General features: G+C 35.7%; 1 protein-coding gene across 1 annotated transcript in view; it reads left to right on the top strand.

Moving 5' to 3' along the window:
* The first annotated feature begins 486 nt into the window (after positions 1 to 486).
* Positions 487 to 27,194, top strand: part of NUP155 (nucleoporin 155) — a 65,307-nt gene continuing 38,599 nt past the window's right edge. The window contains exons 1-16 of the mRNA XM_044232524.1: positions 487 to 763; positions 3,310 to 3,447; positions 5,606 to 5,702; positions 8,174 to 8,244; positions 13,119 to 13,211; positions 13,989 to 14,155; positions 14,590 to 14,695; positions 15,468 to 15,541; positions 16,080 to 16,171; positions 17,937 to 18,034; positions 18,529 to 18,681; positions 19,413 to 19,513; positions 22,792 to 22,962; positions 24,723 to 24,833; positions 26,189 to 26,283; positions 27,029 to 27,117. Of these exons, the coding sequence (XP_044088459.1) occupies positions 607 to 763; positions 3,310 to 3,447; positions 5,606 to 5,702; positions 8,174 to 8,244; positions 13,119 to 13,211; positions 13,989 to 14,155; positions 14,590 to 14,695; positions 15,468 to 15,541; positions 16,080 to 16,171; positions 17,937 to 18,034; positions 18,529 to 18,681; positions 19,413 to 19,513; positions 22,792 to 22,962; positions 24,723 to 24,833; positions 26,189 to 26,283; positions 27,029 to 27,117 (1,813 nt within the window). The 5' untranslated portion in view covers positions 487 to 606. The remainder of the gene's footprint in view (positions 764 to 3,309; positions 3,448 to 5,605; positions 5,703 to 8,173; positions 8,245 to 13,118; positions 13,212 to 13,988; positions 14,156 to 14,589; positions 14,696 to 15,467; positions 15,542 to 16,079; positions 16,172 to 17,936; positions 18,035 to 18,528; positions 18,682 to 19,412; positions 19,514 to 22,791; positions 22,963 to 24,722; positions 24,834 to 26,188; positions 26,284 to 27,028; positions 27,118 to 27,194) is intronic.

Genomic DNA, 27,194 nt, shown 5'->3' on the forward strand with positions numbered 1-27,194 from the left:
ACTCTTTCTGGCAAACTACTGATTCCTATCCACTCTTGAAAAGAAGTTGTGTGGAATGCCAAAGAAATTGACGCGCAAACTCTTTTAAGTAGTTGCAGTTGGGAGATTCTAACCTGCAAAGCTCGAGACACCAAGATCCAGCGCTCGCGAAACCCACCAGAACCGGAGCAGCCTGCGCTGCCAGACTCTACCCAGCTCCCACTTACCCGACCCCTGCTCCCTTCCACGTCCCCCCACCCCCCGACCCTCTCCCGACCCTCTCCTTCCTGGGTCCTTTCCCTTTCTTTCCTCCATTCCCTAGATAACCTCCACGGATTTTCTACACCCCCACCCTCAAACACCCAGACCAAGCCCTGGAAAGCGCCTCGGCTCAGTGGCTCCGCCCCCTAACGTCCAGCATCCCTTCCACAACTTCCTCTCTTCGGCTTCAAAACGCAGCCTTCAAATTCCCCTCCGGATGGACCGGAAGTGCGTCATGCACAAGCGCCGAGGCGCTCGTTTGGCGCGCGCGCTCTAAGCTGTGGGTCTGAGCTGGGGTGTTGGATTTTCTCTCTTTCCTTCTTGGTTTTTTACTTTTTCCAGACGCTGGTGTCTCCGAGTCGCGACATGCCGTCTTCTTTACTGGGCTCGGCGATGCCGGCCTCCACGTCGGCCTCAGCCTTGCAGGAAGCTCTGGAAAATGCAGGGCGGCTCATCGACCGTCAGTTGCAAGAAGACCGCATGTACCCGGACCTTTCCGAGCTTCTCATGGTGTCTGCCCCAAGTGAGTGATCAGTGCCCATTTGGTGACTGCTTTCTCAGCCGAAAGGACTCTCCCCTGACTTCCTAACTAGGCCTTATCCCCAGGGTGGGTCCAGCGAAAACATTTTGAGATTGAGCTGTTTGCTACATTTCTGAGAGCGAAAAAGAGTCTATTTTTCGTTTATTTTTCTGTCCTCACTTCATTGCCGATATTTGAAAGGGGAGGAGTGACGAGCAACCCATTTGAAGCAAAGATCCCAAACTTAACGAGCTGCTTACTGCCTCCAAGTGTTCATCGCTAAGGCCAGTTGAGTAGGATCGCCTGATCCAAGTCTCATTCTTGTTGAGTCCTCATTAACTTTAGACTAAAACAGAAGAGCGAACGAAATTTGGAAATTTACCATTTTCTCTCAAAGATAGCTTTTATTATGTGTAGAGTTAGTGTAATACGAAGTCCTGTAATACAGTCCTGTAATACGAAGAACTGGAATTCTCTGTATAAATAAATACAGGGTCCTGTATTTATTAAAGAAATAAATATTCTTTATTTCATTACCTGTGAAATAAAGGAAGAGAGCAGGGATATTAGCTGTGATGATGGACAGGGAAGGTAAGGCAGTGTATGGGCCAACAAAAGAGAGGTAAGGGGAAAAGTACTCTGTATCATGGTTTTAAATTATGACCAGGTTCCTCAAGGCATGGAGTTACATAAGTTGTTTAAGAAAAAAAAAAGTGGCCCCTTTTTGAGACCTATATTGGAGAAAAGAAGCTTAATACAGAGACAAGGTTTTTGGGAGGCGAGAATTCTACCACTGAACCACCAATGCCTCTGGAGACAAGGTTTTTGGTAAACAGTAACCGAGATAAAGTAATAAGGATAATCTGTGCAATGTTAACCTAAAAGACACTTCTGGCGATTTATAAAAATTGAGTAGACTTGTAGTCAGAGAAAGATAGAAGTGAAACACATGTAGTATTTGTTTCTGGCAGTTGCTTACCAGTGTTTATAAGAACTGAGTGGCCTATTAGCAACTCTCATCTTGAACAGCATTACTCCCTTTGACCTCCTTAGATTTGAAAAGCAAGATGTAAAAACAGTCCATACATTCTTGTCCTCTTATCTGATTCATATAGATTCTATCCACCTTTACATCAACCTCTTCAACCTAATCTCCTCCCTTTCTTCCATCCAATTCTCAAACTCTTTGTTCCAGTCACACAGAATTGAACATGTTTTTCGTAAAAAGCTCCCTCTTCAGGATTCTATTTTATATCATCATTTACTTCATCACTTATGGAATTTTCTTTCTTCTTTGCTTGGCATTCTTCCAGACTCCTTGAATATCACTTCTTTGTGAGGACTTTCTTAACCATTCACACTTTCACCAGAGTTATTAATTCCATCCTTTGTGTTTCCATTGTCATTTAACATGTGCAATATCCTATTAAAATTATATTTTAAGATTAAATAGGATGTTTGGGATTTGCTTCAAAAAATCCAGTAGGAAAGTAGTAGCTAAGACTATAAATGAAACATGATCAGTCATGTATTGGTAATTGTTGAAACTGGGTAATCAAATCAGTAGATAGGAATTGATTGCATTTTCCTCCCTAGTTGTATATTTTAAATTTCCATGATACTTTTAGAATTTCTTTTATATATCAGTTTTCCACAATATCTTTGTGGAAAGAGAGCCTGGAAAGGTGCCTGGGATAAACATAAGTTATCAGTCAGATCTAAAGAACACCTCCCTGTTCAAGACATAGAAAGGCTGAATAGAGTAGCCCACTTCTGCCCTTAGTTGACTCTGTCTGAGAGCAAGTTGCCCAATGTGAACATTTTATAGAGCAGTCTGTGGTTTCCCCCAATAAAATATTGCATATGTGGTATTATTTGTATTTCTTACTGGTCTTGGGGGGTGGTCTAACAGAAAAATGCAGAGATTTTTTAATCTATTTATAGTTAAGTGGGAAATGAAATAGCTCTTTTCCCCCAATCAATATTTTGTTCACAGTTGTTTTATATGACAATCACAAAGTGGTTTTATAAATATTTGCCCATTTCAGATTAGTAAAATAATAGGAAAAAAAACTAAATTATTGAAATAAGTATTTCCTTTTTTTTTTTTTAAAGATTCCATTCATTAATTTGACAGACAGAGATCACAAGTAGGCAGAGAGGCAGGCAGAGAGAGAGAGAGGAAGAAGTAGGCTCCCCGGCCAGCAGAGAGCCCAATGCGGGGCTCGATCCCCGGATCCTGGGATCATGACCTGAGCTAAAAGCAAAGGCTTTAGCCCACGGAGCCACCCAGGCGCCCCAAGTATTTCCTTTCTTATGAAATCTTTGTGAAAGATAATCTTCTGTTTAGGGCTGAAACCTGTAATTGCCCCCATGTTAACACTGGATTTTCCCAGGCCCTGTTTGTGTTGAGACAGAACTATTTTCTCTTTTTACCTTTACAACCACCAGATGTACAGTTTTATTTTGTAGCTTGCAGTGCTTCAGTATGCCTAGTTGATGCCCAAAACATTATTATTTTAATAAATGCTTTGTTTTATTACTTGCAGATAATCCCACTGTTTCTGGCATGTCAGATATGGATTATCCTCTACAAGGACCTGGTTTGCTGTCAGTACCCAACCTTCCAGAGATCAGTTCCATCCGAAGAGTTCCTCTCCCACCTGAACTTGTTGAACAGTTTGGACGTATCCTGTTACCTTGTTTTTAACTCCTTAAAATTTTTTAAAATTGCTATTCTTATTATTATCCTTGCTTTGTGTTTAATTGGTGTGTGGATATCACAGAGAGCTTTATTTAAGAGCTTTATTTAAAAAACGTTTTAGGGCACCTGGGTGGCTCAGTGGGTTAAGCCGCTGCCTTCGGCTCAGGTCATGATCTCAGGGTCCTGGGATCGAGTCCCGCATCAGGCTCTCTGCTCAGCAGGGAGCCCGCTTCCTCCTCTCTCTCTCTCTCTCTGCCTGCCTCTCTGCCTACTTGTGATCTCTCTCTGTCAAATAAATAAATAAAATCTTAAAAAAAAAATTTTTTTTTAATTATGTGGGTAGTTTGCCATGTGCCTAGAAAATTTCATATAACATTGAATGTTGAAAATTTGAATAACATTTTAATTTTTCTGGGACACTGAAGAGAGTAAATTGTTTACAAGGAGTTCTGCATTTTTTTAAATGATATTCTTGCAAAGTAGTACTTTCCAGTTAAATGCTATAGAAGGAAGCTTTTACCACTACATTTTAGCTGGAAGACCTATGATTTTTATTTTTATTTTTTCTCATATTTTAATTTAAAAACTGAGATGTTGTTCTAAAATTGATTAAAACAATCTGTCAGGTACTTCTTTTTGCCCCTCCCCAAAAATTTTTGGTGTGGTTTTGCACTTACTGCTCTCTTAGAGTTAAAGTTTATAAATGATTGCATTTCTAAGGATCACAATAAGAATGAAACACTAATGGCATCTTCGTAGACTGAGTTGCTAGAGGAGTTTTCTTATCCTCTAGAAAGAAAGATTTTATCTAATTTTTTTAGGTGTGGCATACCCTATAAAGGCATTAGATTTATAGTTATTTCCTAGGAAGCTTTTTTATCAATCTATAGCCCTCATAATATAGATATTAAGATGCTGTATTAATGGGACGCCTGGGTGGCGCAGTTGGTTGGACAACTGCCTTTGGCTCAGGGCGTGATCCTGGAGTCCCGGGATCGAGTCCCACATCGGGCTCCCAGCTCCATGGGGAGTCTGCTTCGCTCTCTGACCTTCTCCTCGCTCATGCTCTCTCTCACTGTCTCTCTCTCTCAAATAAATAAATAAATAATCTTTAAAAAAAAAAAAAAAAAAAGATGCTGTATTAATATTTAATGAGACTAAAAAGTATATTAATCTATTTAAAGTGAAAGCATTACAAATTTCATTACAATCTGATTCAAAAATAAAGGAAATGGAAATTTAAGGAAATACTTGTAAGTAGAAAAACTATTAGAATTTAATATTTTCCCTAAAATTTTCAGTGTTTCTTTGAGACTTGATGAAATAGTGTTATTAAATATAAAACATACCTTATTTCATATTCTACTCTTATTTAGTTTCTTAATATTCTTTTACCTTTTTTTTTAAGTTTTGTTTTAGATTTTATTTATTTATTTGACAGAGAGAGAGATCACAAGTAGGCAGAGGGAGAGGGGGAAGCAGGCTCCCTGCTGAGCAGAAGCCCAATGTGGGGTTTGATCCCAAGACCCTGAGACCATGACTTAAGCTGAAGGCAGAGGCTTAACCCACTGAGCCACCCAGGTGCCCCTATATTCTTTAATCTTCTGATAATACTATTTCTGAAGAAACATTAGGAAATTATTTCATAATTGTTTCCTTGTCTTATAATTACATAATATAATTCAGTTGTATTATTTATAAGAGGCTTGCAGATTGTCAAGCTATGACTTTAGCATCCATGTGCTTCTTTTTTTTTTTTTTTTTTAATCAGTCTTGCTCTTACACAATTGGAGAAACTAGTCCAGTAAGTTTTTCATGGTGTTATGGTCAAAATTTGGTTTCATGGTCAAAATTTAATGGTGTTATTCGCAATCAGTAAGTCAGTAATGGTAGAAACATTTCACTTGTCCTTTAGAATACATTTTAAGTGGTCAGATAGCATTATTTAGAAATTATAAATTACAGGTTTATTTCTGTCATGGCTATGTTTTTCGTTAAACTTGTTAGAAATTAAGATACTTTATTTTCTCTTAAAGAGTGTTTAGGTCGTGACTTTTTAATCATAAATTTTAAATCAAAACCTAAGCAAATTTAAGAAAGATAAGATTGCAGTCGTTTGCCTTACATCCACACGACTTCAGACATGCAGTGTAACTGCATGATGGGCGTGTTTCCTCCTATCAGCAGAGCTTGGCTCACAATCGACAGTGACATATTCATGTGGAACTATGAAGATGGGTATGTATTTAATGCTGGTTTGCTGTAGCATGATCAGAATTTAGATAATCTTAACTGCAGCTATTGTTCTACCCATCAGAAGCTGCCTGGTTTCTCTTTCATTCATGTAACATCTGGATAAGTGCTTCTCTGTATGCATACCAGTCACCTGGGTAGGGGGTTAAAATGTGGGTTCTGTTTCAGTAGTTCTGAGTGAGCCTCAGGAGTCTACAATGTAACAGACTCCCAGTGATGCTGCCAGTCTAAGTACCACTCTGAGTAGCAGGGGTCTAGTTGCCAAGCTCTTATCGTCCAGTAAGATAGCCTATCAGTAGTGCTTAGAGAGATGGTTTGACGTTTTGAGGATCTCTATTTTCGATGCATTTCTATGCATTGAAAGTCTCTTCACTTACTGAAGTGACTAACCAATTTTGCTGATCTGTGAACTTAATCTTTGTGTAATTTGAATGTATGTCGTAGTCTGAGTGAAGGTCCAAGACATTCTAGCTAAAATAAAGCTTATTGTTCTGGTAATCTCACCTGGCTTTCTGGAGATAAGTGGGTTAATGAAAGGAAGGCCCATGTAGTTGTTACTCTTTGCTTAGGTGACTAAAACATCTGTTAGGAACCACACATATACACTGTATCATTGAGTTGAAGTGACACTAAATGTGACAACTTGAACTTGTAGCTTAAGTGAAACCATTTTTGTTTACTGATTTTTATTCGATTACAACTTTTCATAGCTAGAGTTATGACTGAATTATTACGTAGTCCTAATAGCAGTAATACACGGTTGTGATTGTTCTTCAAATACCCTGAACTTTAGTTTGTTGTGTTATTGTAACATGGTCATTTTGATACTAAGGAATAAAACCTCTTCATTTAGGCAAGAGTATATTTAAGAAAATCAAATGCCAAAAAATTATGTAATATATAAATGTAAGAATAATTCCCCTAAAAAGGATTTTCCCTTTAATGAAAATTTGCATATTTCCATTAACATCTAACATATCCATCATAATAAAATACTGAATTTATTGGAAATTTTTCAGTGATTATCTTCAAATATTTGTTCTGCCCCACTCTCTCCCTCTTTGTTTGGAGATTTGTTAGATTTTTTTATGTTCTTCAACAGGTTTTAGATGGTCTGTTCTTTTTTTTTTTAAGATTTTATTTATTTATTTGACAGAGAGAGATCACAAGTAGATGGAGAGAGAGAGGAAAGCAGGCTCCCTGCTGAGCAGAGAGCCTGATGCGGGACTCGATCCCAGGACCCTGAGATCATGACCTGAGCCGAAGGCAGGTCATGAGCCACTGAGCCACCCAGGCGCCCCTGGATGTTCTGTTCTATTTTTGTTTTGCCATTCTTTTTTTTTTTTTTTTCCTTTTTGTTTCAATTTGGACAATTTCTATTGACCCAACTTCAGGATCACAGATTCCTTTGTTAGCTATGTCAAGTCTACTTCAAAAGTTCTTACGAGATGCTCTTTCTCTGTGCTGTACTTTTTATATCTAATATTTTCACTTGTTTATTTCTTGCAATTTTCACCTCTCTGCTGAAATTCCTTATCTGTTTGTTTATATTGTTCACTTTTTCCATTAGCACCTATACAATATTAATCAGATTTATTTATTTTAACTTTACTGTCTGTAGTTCAGACATCAGGGTCATAGCTGAGTCCATTTCTGTTGATTGCTTTGTTTCTTGACAGGCTTTTTTTCCCTGTGCTTTTTGTGTCTCATGTGTTTTTTGAAAGCTAGATATCATGTGTAGGACAGTGGATAATGCAGTAAATAGTATTTATCCTTAGAAATAGGCCTAGCAGGTTAAGCCTTTATAATGGAGAGTTGAGCTGAGTTTGGTTTTGTCATTGCTGTAGTCACCTTTAGTGGACCATAAGTTTCAAATTCCTGTAGAATTATTTATACTTAGGATACAGGTTGGGATGCTGGAGATTTTTTATCAATGTTTCTCTTCTACTCTCAAACTTATTTTTTCCCCGTGAGTCTGTTTTTCTGAAGAGGTCTTGCCCCAGCAGTAGAATGGCTGATACTTGAGCCTTGCAACCTGGTTGGGGGAAAGTTTGGGATGGGGAGCAGCATTCCTTGGTTTGTGTTTATTAGCCTTAGATACGCCTGTGTGTCTAGATCTTGGAATTTAAACAGTTTTGTTTGCTGATTTATTTTTCACTATATTCTGATGTCTTAAAGAACATTTTTTTTTTAAAGATTTTTTTTTAATTTATTCATTTGACAGAGAGAGAGATCACAAGCAGGCAGAGAGGCAGGCAGAGAGAGAGGAAGAGAAGCAGGCTCCCCGCTGAGCAGAGAGCCCGATGTGGGGCTCGATCCCAGGACCCCGGGATCATGACCTGAGCCGAAGGCAGAGGCTTAACCCACTGAGCCACCCAGGCGCCCCTTAAAGAACATTTTAAATAAAACTTTGTTTTCTTTATATGTGTAACATGTTTTTCTTTAACTATTGACAGAGGAGACCTTGCCTATTTTGATGGACTTAGTGAGACCATTCTTGCTGTGGGACTTGTGAAACCAAAACCTGGTAAGAAATAAAAACGTAATGAATATTTTACATATGTATATACATGGAACTGAATAACAGCACATTTTAATAAAGTTGAAATTTTGAAGTTTGGTCTGAATTCTAATTAGAAATATGTATAGTGATTAGGAATATTTAACAGTTTATTCATATAATGGTAGAGGTGAGTTTGTCTTTAGATTGTTACAGTGGGACACCTGGCTGGCTCAGTTGGTAAAGCATGTGACTCTGGATATCAGGATCATGAGTTCAAGCCCCATCTTATGTATAGAGCTTACTTTAAAAAAATGATTTTTAATAAATAAAATTGTTAAACTATAATTTTTGAATTTTGTTTTGCTTATTTTTTATTACTCTCGTTGAATTACTTAAATTTTTTGCATTATACATTTTTTTTTAAAGATTTTATTTATGTATTTATGTATTTGACAGACAGAGATCACAAGTAGTCAGAGAGGCAGGCAGAGAGAGAGGAGGAAGCAGGCTCCCTGCTGAGCAGAGAGCCCGATGCGGTGCTTGATCCCAGGACCCTGAGCCGAAAGCAGAGGCTTTAGCCCATTGAGCCACCCAGGCGCCCCGCATTATACATTTTTATCAGTCACTGAATTTAATGTAAAAGCCATTTTTATCTCTGTTTTTTTTAGTCTTGATAGCCAATAGAAATGAAAAGAGTTCAGAATAAGTCTTAAAGAAGTGGCAAGCATTGTTTAAGAGTCAACTTCAGTGTGCCAGATTTTTTTATCAGAGCTAATGATAGATAGTAATAGATTGATTTAAATTTAATATACATTTTTTTGATGTATGAGAAATCTTCCTACAATGGGAAATAGAACACAAAATTGTTTGTAAGGCCTAAATAAAATCTTTTGAGGTCACAGCTGCTTTGAAATGATATTCACATGGAGCAAACATGCAGTCTTATACACTGTTTACATGATTACACTGGAAACTTATTTCTTTAACGTAGAACCTCAAGGTATTCTTCACCATGAGATATGTATCTCTCTTTTCTACATTAAAAGTTTAAAAAAAAAATTTATTCACAGGGGCACCTGGGTGGTGCAGTCCGTTAGGCATCCAACTCTTGGTTTTGGTTCAGGTCATGATCTCAGGGTTATGAGATTGAGCCCTGCATGAGGCTCCACACTCAGTGCAGAGTGCCTAAGACTGTCCTTCTCCCTCTGCTCCTGCTCCCTGCTTGCTCACATGTGCTCACTCTTAAATGTGCTCTCTCTCAAAATAAATAGATCTTTTTTTTTTAAGAAAAGTTACTGTCTAAAGTTTATTCATAGTAACAATGGAGGGCTATCGCTGCTCTGTATTTTAATAAATATAAATTGTCTATCTTTAAAAAAAGTAAAATTTAACTCTATGCAAATATAAACTTAAGTGCAAAATTAAAATTATGATGAGGTGCCTCGTTAGCGCAGTAGGTAGCGCTTCAGTCTCATAAAATTATGATGAGTCTTTAAAAAAAAAAATTATGATGAGTCTTTGATATGACAACGAAGTTGTGATCTTTGATAATGAAACAATTCTTTCTTCTTTTGGGAGAGAGTGTGCAATGGGGGTCAGAGGGGCTAAGGGAGAGAGAATCCTAAGCAGGCTCCATACCCAGCAAAGAGTTGGACTCTGGAGCTGGATCTCACTACTGTGAGGTCATGATTGAGCCAATATCAAGAGTCAGACACTTAACAGAATGAGCCACCTTGATTATAAAACAACTCTGACGTTGCTGTCCATAAGCACTGAAAATTCTAACTTGAACATAATGTTAAAGCTAACAAAGTCCATATCTTATTTCGCCTATTCCAGGAAAATATTATTCTTAAAGTCATTGTTTTCTAAGTTCAGCTCTTTGGCAAGAGTTTGCTTCATTGGCAAGAAGAGTATGAATACATGTTTCAATTTTATGATTGAATAAAACATAGAGTTCTTCAGTGTTTTCTAGCACTTGCAGGTTTTTGTCTGCAGAGAAATTGACAAGAGTTAATCACACTTCTCTGAGTTCAGGGAAGCATTTTCCATGTATTGAAAGAGTCACGTGGTTGTCTAGCTTCATTTGCATCTTCCAGGGAAGTAACTCAGCTGAATTATGGCTTTGGGGCATTATTCATTATAGTGTTTATGAGTAATTAGTGATTATGAGTCATTTGACCTCATCTGTATGACCAACTAGGGCTGCCACCAAAGTCAAATCATGTGTAAACTCCTTCCTGGAAGTTATTTTTGGAATGGTCTTTCCTTGTCTAAAACAGTAAACCTCCTACCTCAAGTTCACTCAATTAGTTCTGGAAATTCAGTGGACTTTTCAGTAGAAGAGAACTTTATATTTTGATATTACTGAACCAACATCTTTGAAAAGGCATCAATTCATACTGTCATTGAAGTTACCTTAGAAGTTGAAGGTTCCATTGGGCAAGTTTTTGGTGCCAAAGCATGCCTTTCTAAAATCTTTTAAAAAAATAAAAAATAAAATGCAGTGGGTTATGGTTCTGTTGAATTTTTTTTTCATCAAAGCAGCAAAAACAGGAGCGCTTGGGTGGCTCAGTCAGTTAAGCATCTGCCTTCAGTTTAGGTCGTGATCCTAGGATCCTGGGGTGGTGTCCCGTGTCGGGCTCCCTGATCAGCAGGGAATCTGTTTCTCCCTCTGCCCGTCCCCATACTTGTGTTCTCTCTCTTTCATTCTATCTCTCAAATAATAAGATCTTAAAAAAAAAAAAAAAAAGGCAAAAACAGACGTGTTACCAAAGGACCCTAAGTGTTCATGTGTGTGCACAAATATTAAACTTCTTCAAAACTTTAAAATTTTTTCATTCAGAAGCCCAAACTGAACTGTACCAAACACCTAAAAAACTTACTGTTAATTTCTAAAAAGTTCTAATAAAATGTACTTTTTAGATAAGTGAGAGCTGACAGGGGCGCCTGGGTGGCTCAGTCACTAAGCATCTGCTTTCAGCTCGGGTCATGATCCCAGGGTCCCAGGATCGAGCCCCGCATAGGGCTCTCTGCTCAGCAGGGAGTCTGCTCACCATCCCCCACCGCTGCCGCCCACACCCCCGCTGTGCTCTCTCTCTGCCTACTTGTGATCTCTGTCAAATAAATAAATAAAATCTTTTTTTTTTTTAATGTCTTTTATACCCCTTGATGTTCATCTGTGAAAGTAAAAGTTTTGTCGTACTTTCCATGGTGTTTAATACCCTTAAGTAGGCCAAAGGTATACACATGAAGAGATGTCCATAATCATAAGATATATTATCTTTTATTACTGTCAATAAGACACTGTTTTTGGATAGCATAACATTATTATGATATGGTATTAAGTAATTATACATAGAATCGCATACCAATGCACACTTTTTAATGTTAAAAAAGAGAATAAAGTTAAATGGTACCTTAGCATGTGAATTAATTTAAAAAAATTGTGTACTTGGTAATGTCCCCTCTGAAACTATAAATTATTTGGTTTTGATATATAAATTCATCTGGGAAACTCATTTAGCATGAACTCATTTCTGTTTCCATGAATTTAACTACTCCAGGTACCTGATAAAAGTGGAATTATATTTATCTCTTTGTGACTTTTCACTTAGGATTTTTTTTTCTTTTTTTAAAAGATTTTATTTAGTTATTTGACAGACAGAGATCACAACTATGCAGAGAGGCAGGTGGTTCGGGGGGGAAGCAGTCTCCCCGCTGAGCAGAGAACCTGATTTGGGCCTCCATCCCAGGACCCTGAGATCATGACCTGAGCCGAAGCTTTAACCCACTGAGCCACCCAGGCGCCCCACTTGTTTTTGGTTTTTTTTTTTTAAGATTTTGTTTATTTTTAGAGGGAGAGAGAGCGCAAGAGTGCAAATGTCAGGGGAAGGGAGAGGGAGTATCTCAGGTAGACTCTGGACTGAGCACTGAGTCCAATGTGGGACTTGACCTTACCACCCTAAGATCATGACCTGAGCCAAAATCAAGATCCAGGATGCTCAACCGACTGAGCCGCTCAGACTCTCCTCACTTACAGTGTTCTTAAGATTCATTCCTGTTGTAGTATTGTCAGAATTTTCTTCTTTTTTGAGACTGGATAACATTCCTCTGTGTGTGTGTGTTTGTGTGTGTGTGTACATACACATATATGTATGTATGTGTGTATAGACACACATACACACACCACATTTTGGTTTATTCATTTCTCTTTTGGTGGACGCTTGAGTTGCTTCCACCTTTGGTGTACTGTGAATTATGCTGCTTTGAGTGAAAGTATACAAATAGAAGGCTTTATATATATATTTTTAAAGATTTCATTTATTTATTTGACAGAGATCACAAGTAGGCAGAGAAGTAGGCAGAGAGAGGAGGAAGCAGGCTCCTAGCTGAGCAGAGAGTCCGATGTGGGGCTCGATCCCAGGACCCTGGGATCATGACCTGAGCTGAAGGCAGAGGCTTTAACCCACTGAGCCACCCAGGCGATCCCAAGGCTTTATATTTTAATAAACTATTTTATAATGTAATACTGATTTTAATTGGATTAAATACTGAATTGTGTCTTTTGTAAGATGGCTCTTTTTTATTACTAACTACTTATTTAAATAACCGTAGGTAGTAATACCTTAACATCAAAACTAAAGTGAGTTCAGAATTTTCATATTCTATTTATTTATTTATTTATTAGTAGGCTCCACGCCTAATGTGGGGCTTAAAGTCATGACCCCAAGATCGAGAGTTGCATACTGTACCAGCTGAACCAGCCAGACACATTTTTCATATACTGTTTAGTCACTAGTTCATTTCAATGATAAAACCATTAGTCTATCAGTGCTTAAATAGTGGAAGTGGATTTTTTTTGGAATAATCTTTAACCCATGTCTGCTTTATCTTAGGCATCTTTCAACCTCATGTACGACATCTCCTGGTTTTGGCAACCCCCGTGGATATAGTGATTCTTGGACTTAGCTATGCTAATTTACAAACAGGTATAGCAAACCACATGTAGTCTTTTTAAAATAAAAATATGTTAGGCAATTTAATATAATTAGAAGCTGATTTTTTTCACTAACTTAACTTTCCAGACTATTTGTTCACAGGAAAACAATACTTCCCTATAGGTATGATATCTTTCGGGTTTAGCAGCTCCATCAAGAAGGTATTTTGAATACATTTATCATATCAGTGTGCACTCCTTAAATGTACAATATAAAAGGGTAGTAGAAGAGAAATCATTGACACTAGGGAGTTTTTCTGTAATGCTTTCAGTTTGTTTCTTTTTTTTGAATGGACGTTTTAACATAGGGAACACTGAAATATATATTATTCTGTCCTTTAACATAAGAAGCCCTCAGTTTATTATTAGTACTTTCAGTGGTTTCTCTTGCTTTCTGGCATCTGTTTTGAGTGAAATAATGTTGAATTTCAGTGACTTAGATTAGTGATTATTACTATCAAATCCTTGGGTTCTTTCCCAAAATCTAATCATTTAGGATAGTTTGTCAATTGATGTTTTACGATGTTATATATATAAAACATATGTTATGTATTTTTAAAATATATATGTACATATTGTAGGTTTTATTTAACTTGAATAAATTCTATCAGACTTTGTATAATAATTTAAAAGTATATGTTATAGAAATTTTTGGGTGTGTCAAAAAGAATTCAGTAAAAATACCAATTCTGAAAATAATGCAGTTATTGTTTCAACCTCTAAAAATCTTGATAAGCTGATTCCTGTATTCTTTCTTTAAAAAATATAGGTTCTGGTGTTCTTAATGACAGTATGTGTGGTGGAATGCAGTTGCTTCCAGATCCATTATATTCTCTTCCCACTGATAATACTTACCTTTTAACAATAACTTCCACTGATAATGGCAGAATTTTCTTGGCTGGAAAAGATGGCTGTTTATATGAAGTAGCATACCAAGTAAGTCTGGCATTTATAAACATGTTTTTCCTCCCTCTGGATAAAGTAAGGATAGACTGTACTTTTGTTTTCTAATTATGTAAGCACATTAATATATTCTTAAGGAAAGTATTCAAACATACAGTTAAAACTTTTAAATAAAAGAGTTTTTAAGGTTACTAAAATTTGAGTTCATTAACATAGTACTATGAGGTTTTGAAATAGCTGATTTCATTGAGAAATCAATGTGATTTGATTATGGCTAACTACATTTTCTATTATTAATTAAAAGATTAAACTCAATACTAATTCCAAATAGTATGTCTCACTTTATTTACAATTATTTGTACTTTGCTAAGATTTGAGGATTTTTGTATATGTGGGAATACGGTTAGTTCCTATGACAAATATATCTATATTTACAAGTCTTGCTTCTTTCAATTTTTCCTTTTAAGGCAGAAGCAGGTTGGTTTAGCCAAAGATGTAGGAAAATAAACCACTCAAAGAGCACACTTTCTTTCCTTGTTCCTTCATTGCTACAATTCACATTCTCAGAAGATGGTAAGTAGAAAACAATAAATTTGGCAAACAGAATTTTTAAAAATTGTTGGCTTAACATTTTCTTCAGAAATTCTCATTCTTAACGGAAAGTTTGTTTTGCTAAATAATGTCTTATCAAATAACTAACATTTTTATATATTCATAAGGTTTCTTTTTATTCTTCCCTTTTTTAAAAAAAAATTTATTTGAGAGAGAGAGGGAGAGGTTGGGGGGGGTGGGGAAGAGAGGGAAAAGCAAAGGAAAAGATATAAGCAGAATCCATGTTGAGCATGGACCCCAACAGTGGGCTCAATCCCATGATCCCAAGATCATTATCTGTGCCGAAATCAAGAATCGGACACTCAACCGACTCAGCCACCCAGGTGCCCTCACATAATAATTTATTAAACTAAATTGGAAGTTTCTTGAAGGAATGCACTGAGTGTAATTATTTCCTATGTTTCTAGCATATAGTGGACATTCATTAAATGTTGAATGAAGAAATAATTTAGCCCTTGGTTTTGATTTGGCTTAAAATTCATTAAGAAGGCAGTTATTTATTTGTGAGGCTCTTCATCTAGTCACAGTGTTTGATGTCTGCTTTTTTCATATATTGTCTGATTTAAATGCTTCCTATCTTTATCCTCATGCAAATATTGTAGGACTTACCTGCAAAGCAAGAGAAAGCCCCCAAATGCAAAGTTCTAATTCAGCCAATTTAAATTTGTTACAAATGGCTACTCTGTTTAATTCATTAATCTTTAGAGGTTTTTTTTCTTTGTCTTATTTTTAGATCCTATTGTTCAAATTGCAATTGATAATTCTAGAAACATTTTATATACACGTTCGGAGAAAGGAGTAATACAGGCAAGTATTAATACACTACTATATAAGGGGGGTAAGAACATCCCTGTTTTTAAGGAAGAGATTCAGTTATTCTTACCTTTTCCTATGAGCTGCGTGCTTTTTAAGGAACTTTTTAAGGGAAGGAAAAAATGAAACAAGATGGGATCAGGAGGGAGACAAACTATAAGAGACTCTTAATCTCACAAAACAAACTGAGGGTTGCTGGGGGGTGGGGGGGTAGGGATAGGGTGGTGGGGTTATGGACAGTGGGGAGGGTATGTGCTATGGTGAGAGCTGTGAAATGTGTAAGCCTGATGATTCACAGACAGGTACCCCTGGGGCAAATAATACATTATATGTTAACTTTTTAAAAAATCTTTTTAGGGCTCCTTTCTTTATGAAATTTCAGATCTTTGATGTTTCCATATCTGTGTGAAGTACCTAAATTAAAGGATCCCTAAAAAGGAAGAGTCTATTTAATACAAATTTTTCTAAAAGTTTATTTTCTAAGTATGTGGGTTATAGTTATGTTTAAGTAGGTATAATTTTTTATTCACAGGTATATGACTTGGGCCAGGATGGACAAGGAATGAGCAGAGTTGCCTCAGTTTCACAGAATTCTATTGTCTCTGCTGCTGGAAACATTGCTAGGTAATTAATTGTTAGGCATTTTGTTTGTACAAGGTATATCATTATACTATATATGTGCAGCATACTAAAATTATTTCCTCTTCAAAATATCTCTAAAGGGTAAGAAATGTTGAAGAAGATGGCGCTACAGGTTATGTTTGAAACAGCTCCTAGAGAAAGACTTATGTTAATTCTAATGTAGGATGGTTTGAAACATAAGGCAGACTGGTTTTTTTACAGTGTAAAGTACAGCTTGACTTTTCCTTGGATTTTTAAGCTTTAGGTGATCTGTATAGGCAATTAAAGGAGTTGTCACTAGGAAACTACATGTCTCAAAGTTTCCCACTACTAACTACTCCAACCATTATTTATCTCATTTGTTTATTTGAGAGAGAGGGCAGGGGGAGGGAGAAGCAGACTCTCTACTAAGCAGGGAGCCCAACGCAGGGCTCGATCCCAGGACCCTGGAATCACCCATTCAACCTTTTAACAGGCCTGTGCAGTATGAGTTTAGTTGGTCTGATAATTGACACAGGGGCAGTTTGGGAATACAGAACTTTACAGTTGTATTGTGTTCACATTGTATTCTTGAGGAAACTGAAACTAAGGGATGTTATGATTTGTCTGATGTCTGACTCCTAGATAAGTAATGGTACCCAAGTTACAAATCAACTCTTCAGACACTGTATGCTGTGATTTATTTTATCACAACTAATTTAGCTCAGCTGCAGAAATTCTCTTTACATAACAAAGACCTCAAATATTTAACTTCAGTTTTCTATGTGCTTAGGTCATTGCTGCGTTCACCTATCCTAGCAAAAATTCAGTGCTTTCGTAGCTTTTCAATGACAAAAAAAAAATTCTTAAGGCAGACAATCTAAAAGCATTTCCTTTTCTTCTCCAACTTTACTTTTTTTTTTTTTTTTTTTTGGAAATATTTTCAAATCCACAGAAAAACTAGAAGAGCCTTGGTAAAACTGATAACACCCTATCAAATTATCCAAATTCAGCAGTTGTTACTGTTTTCCCTTATTTGCTCACTTTCATTCTTATGAGCTATTTGAAAGTAAGTTGCAGACATGACTTTCACCCTTAAATCCTTCAAGTTCCATGTCCTAAGTCTCTATTAAGCACAATACCAATTCCACACCTAAAAAACCTTAGTAGTTTTGTAGTATTATCTTGTAGTTGTACAGTTCATATTAACATTACTTAACAGTCCCAAAAATCTTCCATAGCTGTTTTTCTTTCCACTTTTCCCCAGATTCAGTCAGAGCCCATGAATTACATTGGTCATTTGTCTGAATATACAACAAATGTCTCATCGTCTTTCTTTTTTCCCTAAATACTCACATTTGGTGGGGTGGGGCAAGAGTCTTACTTGTGGAATATCCCAATTTCTGAATTTGGGTTTTTATTACATAGGTGATGTGAACTCCTTGCAGCATTACATCCGTAGGCACATAATCACAAGTTTTTCCACTAGAATAGTTGGTTAAGGTGCTGTTTACCAGATTTCTCCATCATAAAGTTTCATTTTTCTTTCTATTTAGTTAGTGTTAATCTTTATAATGATACTTTGATGCTCTGAGAACACCCCATTCCTCATTAACCATTTATCCAGTGGAGTTAGCCTTCTTTTATGATCTTTGAGAAAAGGGTCATGTCTAACAAGGTAAACTCGTATTCAGGGATTTTTTCCTGCTCTTGCTGCTGTTATATTATTTTTTTAAGAAGTTAGTCTTGTTTTAGCGTATTAGACTTTAGTTTTTTTCCTTTCTTGTAGGACCATAGATCGTTCTGTTTTTAAGCCAATTGTTCAAATAGCAGTGATTGAAAATTCTGAATCACTGGACTGTCAGTTATTGGCAGTCACACATGCAGGTATGTTGTTTAATTTATATGTCTGCTATTGCGTTTAGAACTTGATGATCCTTAGATCTGGAAATTTATTAGGAATGTATTTTAACTTCTGTACCAATTTTCAAGCCATATTAATAATTCATAAAATTAAGGATTTTGAAAATTGGAAGATTGTTCTGGTTTTGTCTCCTCATGTTATAGATGAAAAACTAAGCCAGAACAGTAAAGTGGCTAATATTCTGTGACAGAGCCTGAATAGGGAAAAAGGACTCTCCTGGCTTTTAGTTGCAGATTTCTTCTGCTAAAATGCGTTGATTCACCTGTCAATTCCAAGTGACATTTTCTTGGAACTCTACTTCAGGTGTTCTTACACATGGTGATTTAAGATTAGTCAGGAAAGTGATTCTATGACTTTTTAACAGGTGTCTGTATTTCACTGTGGAATTGCATCAATAATACAAGTCCTCAAGTCTTTCATTTTCTGTTACTGACGTATAATTTTATCCCTTCATCAGGTGTAAGGTTATATTTCAGCACTTGTCCATTCAGACAACCATTAGCACGACCTAATACATTGACACTGGTTCATGTCCGCTTACCTCCTGGATTCTCAGCGTCTTCAACAGTGGAAAAACCTTCAAAAGTACATAAAGCTCTTTACAGTAAAGGTAGGTTCTGCTATCCTTTCAGATTTAAGATTGGATTTTTCAAATTGTTAAAGTGTCATCTGAGCCATTTGAAAATAATAAATTTTCCAGTAAAATTTGGAATATTTTAATTTCTTACTCTAATTACACCCTTATCACCTATAACCATCCATTGGACTTAAGGCTGATATCACTAAAGTCAATATAAAGGGAATAAGTCAGCAGAAGGAGCTGGAATTGAGCACAGGAGAGTGTATTTCAAAATCAACTAATATTGCTAAGATGATACTTTTTATGGTTTACTCTGCCATTCCACTAGTAACTTCATCATTTTTATTCATGATATATTGAGATGATCAGTACATGAAATTCTATTCATTGAATATTAGATACCACTGATTGAAGTCACATTTTTAATATACTAAGTATAACTTTTTTAAGTCAATTAAATTCATAAGCTCATTGATTGGAAAATATATCCTAATGTCAGAAATTTTAAGATGTGAAAAAGTGTTTACTTGAAAGAAATGAAGTATAAGATCTAGAACACTTAACTGATTCTACCCTATCAATGATTATATGTCCTTTCAAGGGATTAATTTTTTTTTCATTTTGTGACTTGTTTACTTATAACAATGCTTGTTATATATGTATGTTATACATATTAATGTTAGTGGTTAATATTTTTAAGATCATTAGGGATGCATGTTATTTAGCATCATATAATAAGATTTTACGTATTAAACTTCTAGGTGTTCTACTGATGGCAGCTTCAGAAAATGAAGATAATGACATCTTGTGGTGTGTCAACCATGATACATTTCCTTTCCAAAAGCCAATGATGGAAACCCAGGTAAGTTATCCTGAGAATCTTAATTTTTTAATGTAATTTGTTATTTTAAGTAAAGAATAAAATTATAAGAATCTTTATGTTGTGATAACATTTATGTTGAGCAGTCATATATGATTAGAAATCATATTGAAAAGAAGTGTATCCTATTAATTCTTTGTTTTTCTTCTGTGAGGTCAGAAGTCATTGTGATAATCATTAAATATATCTTTAAACATTGGAATCGTTTTAGAATCTTTCTCATAATGTACCCGAAAATGCATATACATTTTCTGAAATGACTTTTGTGCCATTTAAATATGTTTTTTTTGTTTTTTTTTTTTTTAGATTTTATTTATTTATTTATTTGACAGAGAGAGATCACAAGTAGGCAGAGAGGCAGGCAGAGAGAGAGAGGAGGAAGCAGGCTCCCTGCTGAGCAGAGAGCCCGATGTGGGACTCGATCCCAGGACCCTGAGATCCTGACCTGAGCCGAAAGCAGCGGCTTAACCCACTGAGCCACCCAGGCGCCCCAAAATATGTTTTTAGTCACTTAATTATGAGGTCATCTACTACAGTTATGATTAGATTTGTATCTTTTTTGGGATGCCTGAGTGATGTCAGTTGGGCATCTGCCTTTGGCTCAGGTCATGATCCTAGGGTCCTGGGATCAAGTCCGGAGTCAGGTTCCTTGCTCACCGGGGAGCTGCTTCTCCTACCTACTGTTCCCCCTGCTTGTGTGCTCGCTCGCACTCTCTCTGTCTCCGACAAATGAATACATAATGTCTTTTAATAAATAAATAAATAGCTTTTAAAATATATTTTATTTATTTTAGAGAGAGAGTGTGTATGTATGTGGGGTGGGGGAGTGGCAAAAGGAGAGAGAATTTCAAGCAGACTCCCTGCTGAATGCCGAGCCTGTTGAAGGGTCCATCTCACCACCCTGAGAACATTACCTGAGCCAAAATCAAGAGTTGGACACTTAACTGACTGAGCCATCCAGGCACCCCTTCGAATTTTATCTTAATGATGCCTTTAATTTATAGTTCCGCCTAAAGATTTTGTTTATTTAAGGGTGCCCCTTAATTATAGAAATTTTTGAACATACAAAAGAATAGAGGAATGATAAAGTGAATCCCACATTAGACAATTACCAACATTATCCCCATCTTGTTTTCATCTCTCTTCTCTAGAGATACAAATGTTTACACATAAACACATAATTGTGTGTTTTTTTTAATTTTTTTTTAAGATTTTTATTTATTTATTTGATAGACAGAGAGAGATCACAAGTAGGCAGAGAGGCAGGCAGAGAGAGAGGGGGAAGCAGGCTCCCCGCTAAGCAGAGAGCCCGATGTGGAGCTCGATCCCAGGACCCTGAGATCATGACCTGAGCTGAAGGCAGAGGCTTAAACCACTGAGCCACCCAGGCGCCCCCATAATTGTGTTTTAAAAGCAGATTCTATCGCACATTCCATGAAATTGATGTACAGGTGCTGGATAGGGCTGCAGCCCCTGCCCATCTCAGCCCAGTCTCACACCTTGGCTGCTCATTTCAGCCCTCAGCACAAAAGGAGCTAAGGAGTGTCCAGCACCTCCAAGGATCTGGCTAGGGAAGACTGGCTCTGGTTCCCACTGTTGGTATCCCCTATTCCAACCCATTTATTTCTTCTAAATGCCCTTGCATAGCTCATGCTGCCTGCCCCCTGAGGATGCTTGTCAAACCAGATAGACCAACATCCACTAGGGCATGAATGTCTGAGACTCCCTTTGGAATCCTCTCTTTAAAGGTATTTTGTTTCCAGGTGTTGCTGACTACTTCTGGTTATTCTCAAATTTAAGCCCTTTTTGTTGTGGGGAGCAGGAAAAGGTACATAGATGGGAGGAGGTAGAAACCATCCCTAGGGATGGGGGAGTGGTTTGAATAGACTCTTACAAGTTTCTGACATGGCCCAAGGAGCTGGGGTAGGGGCAGGTGGTAGGTAGGTATGGAGGCAGGAAGCACTTTTCTCAATCCTTTCCTTTAAACTTCTCCGAGCACTGATCATGAGTTTCATTCTGTCTATCACTGGTCTGATAGTCTATCACTGGTCTGAGTCTATTGGTACTTCTGGTACCAGTGATAGACTGCGAGGGTTCAGAACTCAATAAGATACAAACCCTGTCCTGATGGGAGCACACTGTTAGGGAATGCAGGTTTGGATTTTGCTTCCAGTTCCTTAAAACTGTGGCTCAGCGGATTTAGTATGTCTCTGGCTCTCAATTACCTTGTCTATTATAATTGTAATAAAACTTACCTCTATGAGTTTGTTGTAGGATTTAATGAGTTCATATGTATAAAGCACTCACTCAGCACACTGCCTGGCAGACAGGAAACAAGAAATGATACCTATGAATTTTTTTTAGCTAAAGCTGTACAGCATCTCATTTTATTTGTAGAGTATTTGAATTGTTCCCAAATATGGACTTTTTTTTAAAGAAAAATAACTACCAAATATAAATGTCGTGCAAATTGTATTCTGCCTATAACAGCTATAAAAGACATTGGGACAATGCAAAATTCTATATTGGTTGGACGTTAGATTATTGTTAATATTCTTTAATGTTACAGTATCGTGGTTGTATAAGAGAACATTCTTATTTTTAGGAGATGCATGCAAAAGTATTTGGCAGTGACATATGATATCCAGCACATTCAAATGGTTCAGTTAAAAGATATATATATAGGTAGATAATATATGTATATTAGATTTATATATATATATATATATGAATCTATATATTAGAGAAAGCAGGTATGGCAAAATGCTAACAATTACTATATCTACGTATCGGGCATATGGATAGTTACTGTGCTTGAAACATTTTTAGATGCTTGAAATTTTTTATAAATTTAAACACTTTAAAAAATAGCTTAAAAAGCAGAACCTTCAGAAGAGAACAAAAATCTAAATGTCAGCAAAATGTAAGTATTAACCTATCCAGTCTATCCTGGAAAGATGGTAAAATACAGTTTTTGGTTATTGAAAGAATTAAAGTTTTAGTAAACCCTATTCACTGTTTATTTTAAGAAAGTTTGCCTTTGCCTTCTTTTATGAAGGATTATTGTCATAGAAGCTGGCTTAATTGAAGGAATAGACTGTAGAGCATTAAATAGAAACTTAGGAATGTTCACATTCATGTGTTATTTGTAAAATTCTGATTTTCCTTAGAAATTAGGTCTACATGTTTTTTTCTTTTTCGGAAGATTTGCTTTATGTAACTTTAATAACAGGTATAAAAAGTTTATTTCTTTTGCATAGATGACAACCCGTGTTGATGGTCATTCCTGGGCTCTTTCTGCAATAGATGAATTGAAAGTAGATAAAATAATTACACCCTTAAATAAGGATCATATTCCAATAACTGACTCACCAGTTGTAGTACAGCAGCACATGTTGCCTCCAAAGAAATTTGTTCTCCTCTCAGCACAGGTATGTACATACTCTGTTAAGGTGGAGACAGAAAAGAAGCGATATTTAATGTTAAGTGTTCTGCTATATTTGCTTCATAGAGTCATTAAGTACTTTAGGAATGTTTACTCCTAAAAGTATTCTTGAGGAATAGTTTGTAACTACCAAAAATGCAGTGAAAAGAACTTGCTGTTTTATAAAGTGTTACATTTTTTCTAAAGTAGCATTTCTAGTACCAGTGTTCAGCAGCAAAAAACAAAATAACCTAAGTTTATTTTTATACTACTGACTTATTAAAACATTTTTAATATTTGATTTTGGAATAGTGATGAATTTAAAATCCAAAGGGTATAACGAGTATACAGAGCAATATCTCCCTTCCAGTTGAGGTCCCTTTCCTACAGACAGCCATGTCATCAGCATCTGTGTATCCTTCGAGAGGTGTAGATATACAAACATTGAAATATATTTCTAAATAAATGGTAGTGTATTATATACATTGTTTTATATTTTGTTTTTTATATCTCAAATATATATTTTAGAGATCTTTCCATATCATTATATAAAGAACGTTCTCATTCTGTTCTGTATTTGAAAGGTTTTCTTTTATATGAATGTACCCTATTTAACTAGGTTCCTATTAATGAATTATTTTTTGCTGTTTGTAATGCTACAACCTTAAGTGTGTATCATTTTCTGTGTGTGTGAATAAAGCTGTAGAATTATATCTGCTGGGCAAAAGAATATGTGTGTTTCTGATTTTGATAGATTTTACCAAATTCCCCTGTATTCATAGATCCGTGTATACATTCACTATCGATAAATATTGAGTGCCTGTTTCTTTACATCCTGTCCAAATATAATATACCATTTTATTAAGAGTAAGATGGACAGTCTTTACAAGTGTTTATTTTTCTATGGACTATCTGTTCCTATTTTACTAAGTTCTCTTTTTCATTTTGATTTATAGAAGCTCTTTATTAATGAAACTTTTTATAATTCTAGTATCGTATTTTTCCTGGTGTTTTATTTTGTTTATTGAGATTTTTCCCATAGAGGTAAGCATATAAGTAGTCAACATTTTCTTTCTTTCTTTTTTTTTTTTTTTTTTTTTGAGATTTATAAAAGTAGTTAAAAAAAAACCAAAACTTCCTCATTCTGGGGGTTTATTTAAAAAAAAATTCACTCATAGTTGCTTTTCGTACTATTATAGTTTTATTTTTGTCCTTTAAACCTCTGATCTATTTGGAATTTATCCTGATGCATGATTAAGGATCTCCAGCTTCAGTTTTTTCTAAATGGACATACTTATACCAACATAATTAATGGATAATCTAACTTTAATCCTCTGGTTTGAGGGACAGCTTTTATCATTTTCTAAATGTAAGTATTTCCTTGAACCTATATAACAACTTTCTAAATTTAATAAGAAAACACTGACCTCCACCAAAAAATAAAATAAGGTTCTGGCTCTGTAGATACAACGTTTTATAAACCTGTGTTTTATGCATGGTAATAGCAAATGCGAATATGTTTTGTGTGTTACAGAGCAGTGTTTTCTTAGTAAATTTTCTTTAGGCATATATAGATCTAGTATAGGTTGGGAGTTGAAATGTAGATGTTCTTTTGGCCAGTTTACTTTGTATTATTGAAGGGGTTTTTTTGTTTGTTTTATTGATTTTATTATATAAGATAGGAGGATCAATTGATGCCAGCCATGCTGATAAATCTGTTATTTATGGTTGTGTTTTGTTTTGTTTTGTTTTGTTTTAACTGTTTAGGGAAGTCTTATGTTTCATAAACTTAGACCTGTAGATCAACTGAGGCATCTACTTGTGAGTAATGTGGGTGGAGATGGAGAAGAGATTGAAAGATTCTTTAAATTACATCAGGTAATTATTTGTACTTTTTAAAAAATATTATGGTATTTTAAAGAATAGAACAATGAGAATAATGCCTGAATTTTATGTAAGTTAGGATCAAAATACTGTAATTAATAGGTAATCTTAGCACTCTTCCTTTCTTTACATTGGTCATTATGTGTATGCTAGTATTTGGGAGCAGTATTAATAAGTAAAGCTTATACAATAAACTCAGATTTTTATTTGCTATTATTAATAAGTTCTTATTAAAGTATACTAGTAAGAGATTCATGTTCAAGTTACATTATAAATGCATTTTTACTAAAACACGGGATGTTTGTGGACAAATCTTTTTTTTTTTTTTTTTTAATTTTTAAATTTTTTTTATTTTTGCCAATGAGCTGATGAAAAAATTTGGGGCAATGGTGATAAGGCCATTAGTATTTCAGAGCCATTGCTAGAATTGAGAAGGTAAAACTCAGAAAGCTTTAAGATCAAGATCTTAGATCTTAGATCAAGGTGCCAGGGTTGCTCAGATGCTTAAGCGGCTGCCTTCAGCTCAAGTCTTGATCCCAGAGACCTGGGATCCAGTCCCGCATCAGGCTCCCTGCTCAGCAGAGAGCTTGCTTTTCCCTTTCTCTCTCTGCCTACTTGTGCTCTCTCTCCATCTCTCTGTCAAATAAATAAATAAAAATCTTTAAAAAAAAAATAGAATATCAGATCAAAGTTAAATACAGAGACATTAAATTCAAATCACCAGCTCTACCACCAGGGTAGATTAGATTACCTGAATTCTGTGAACTTCTCTGTGAATTGTGATTACCTGAACTATGAACTTCATGTCTAAAACAGGCGTTAAAATAGTGTATGATGTGGGAATTAATTTTTAATATAAAAATTAACTTTTATTATAGTTATTCTTAACTATTTTTATTTTATTAACTTTATTAATAATTTTTTATTTATTAACTATTATTTTAACTAAAATAACTTCTATGGTTATTATATTTACTATAGAATTAACTTTTAATATAGTACCTGGCACATGACAGTTACTTAATAAATAGCTATGTTGTTGTTGTTATTTTTGTAAAGGGAAAAAGACTATGAGAAAAAAAATTAGGGGACTAAACTACGAACTAAAATAGAATCTAGATAAAAAGAAAAAGCATCCTTTAAGGATAGTGCCTATGATAAACTTTCTCCTTTTTCATACCAACTGATTTCATTCACTTACCAAATATATACTGAGCACCTACTCTGTGCGAGGCACAAACTGAAACACTGGATACAAAAATAACCAAAACCTTTTAAATATTTATGTTTAATTAAAGGGAAGAAAACTTTTTCTTTTTTTTTCTTTTTTCTTTTTTTTTTTTTAACAGGAAGACCAGGCTTGTGCAACCTGCCTTATCCTTGCTTGTTCTACTGCTGCCTGTGATAGAGAAGTATCTGCATGGGCCACTCGGGCTTTCTTCAGGTATGTCAGGTTTTTGTTCTCGGCCACTTTTTTTAATGATTGCTTTGGTCAGTGTGATAGTGTAAGGGCTTACCAAACAGTTAAAGAACTATATAAGCAAGATACTAAACTCTTTTTGCAAGACTGAAATCTGGAAAGACTATAATACTAATAGAAGTAGGTAGATTAGCACAATGTATGAATTGTTACCCTTGCTCTGGGTTCTGTTCTCCAATTTCTTCTGTCTAATCGTTTTTCTACACCTCTTTCTACTTCAGTTACCATATCTTTTTTACTTCCTAAAACACTATACCAGTTCTGCTTTATTTGTATCAGTGGCATTGAGGGATTCTGAATCACTTCAAGGAAACTTGGTATCAGAACAATATTTTTATTTGGAAAATAGTTAGCTGCATGTAAGAATTTGAAACGTGATTTGTTTAAAACCGTTTTTCAAGTGCTGTCTAACCACAATTTGGCATGAAAATTACAGAGCCATACACTCTTAAGTAGATTCTGTGCTTTGCTAACCCTTCTTAGAAACTGCTAGAGTACTTTATAGTTCTTTCTGGTGGAGATTCAAGTCAACAATGTTTAAGTAAATGTTGTATCTATGCTTCTAGATACAAGCATTGTAAACACAATACCATAAAGTCTCTAATGTTTAAAGCATTTATTTGGGAGCTAGCAGGACTTGGAACAATTCCGAGCTTTTAAGGTGGATAATTTCACTGAATAAACTCAACCTCCTTTGTCATAAAAACAGGTACGGTGGTGAAGCACAGATGAGATTTCCAACCACTCTTCCTGCTCCAAGTAACGTTGGTCCCATCTTGGGGTCTCCTGTCTACTCTAGTGAGTACAAAATACTAAAATGAGACTATTTCTAATAGTTTGAATTTTAGAAACTATGTAGAACATTTTCATGAACA

The sequence above is a fragment of the Neovison vison genome, chromosome 1 (assembly GCF_020171115.1).
Source record: "Neovison vison isolate M4711 chromosome 1, ASM_NN_V1, whole genome shotgun sequence".
NCBI classification, from domain to species: Eukaryota; Metazoa; Chordata; class Mammalia; order Carnivora; family Mustelidae; genus Neogale; species Neogale vison.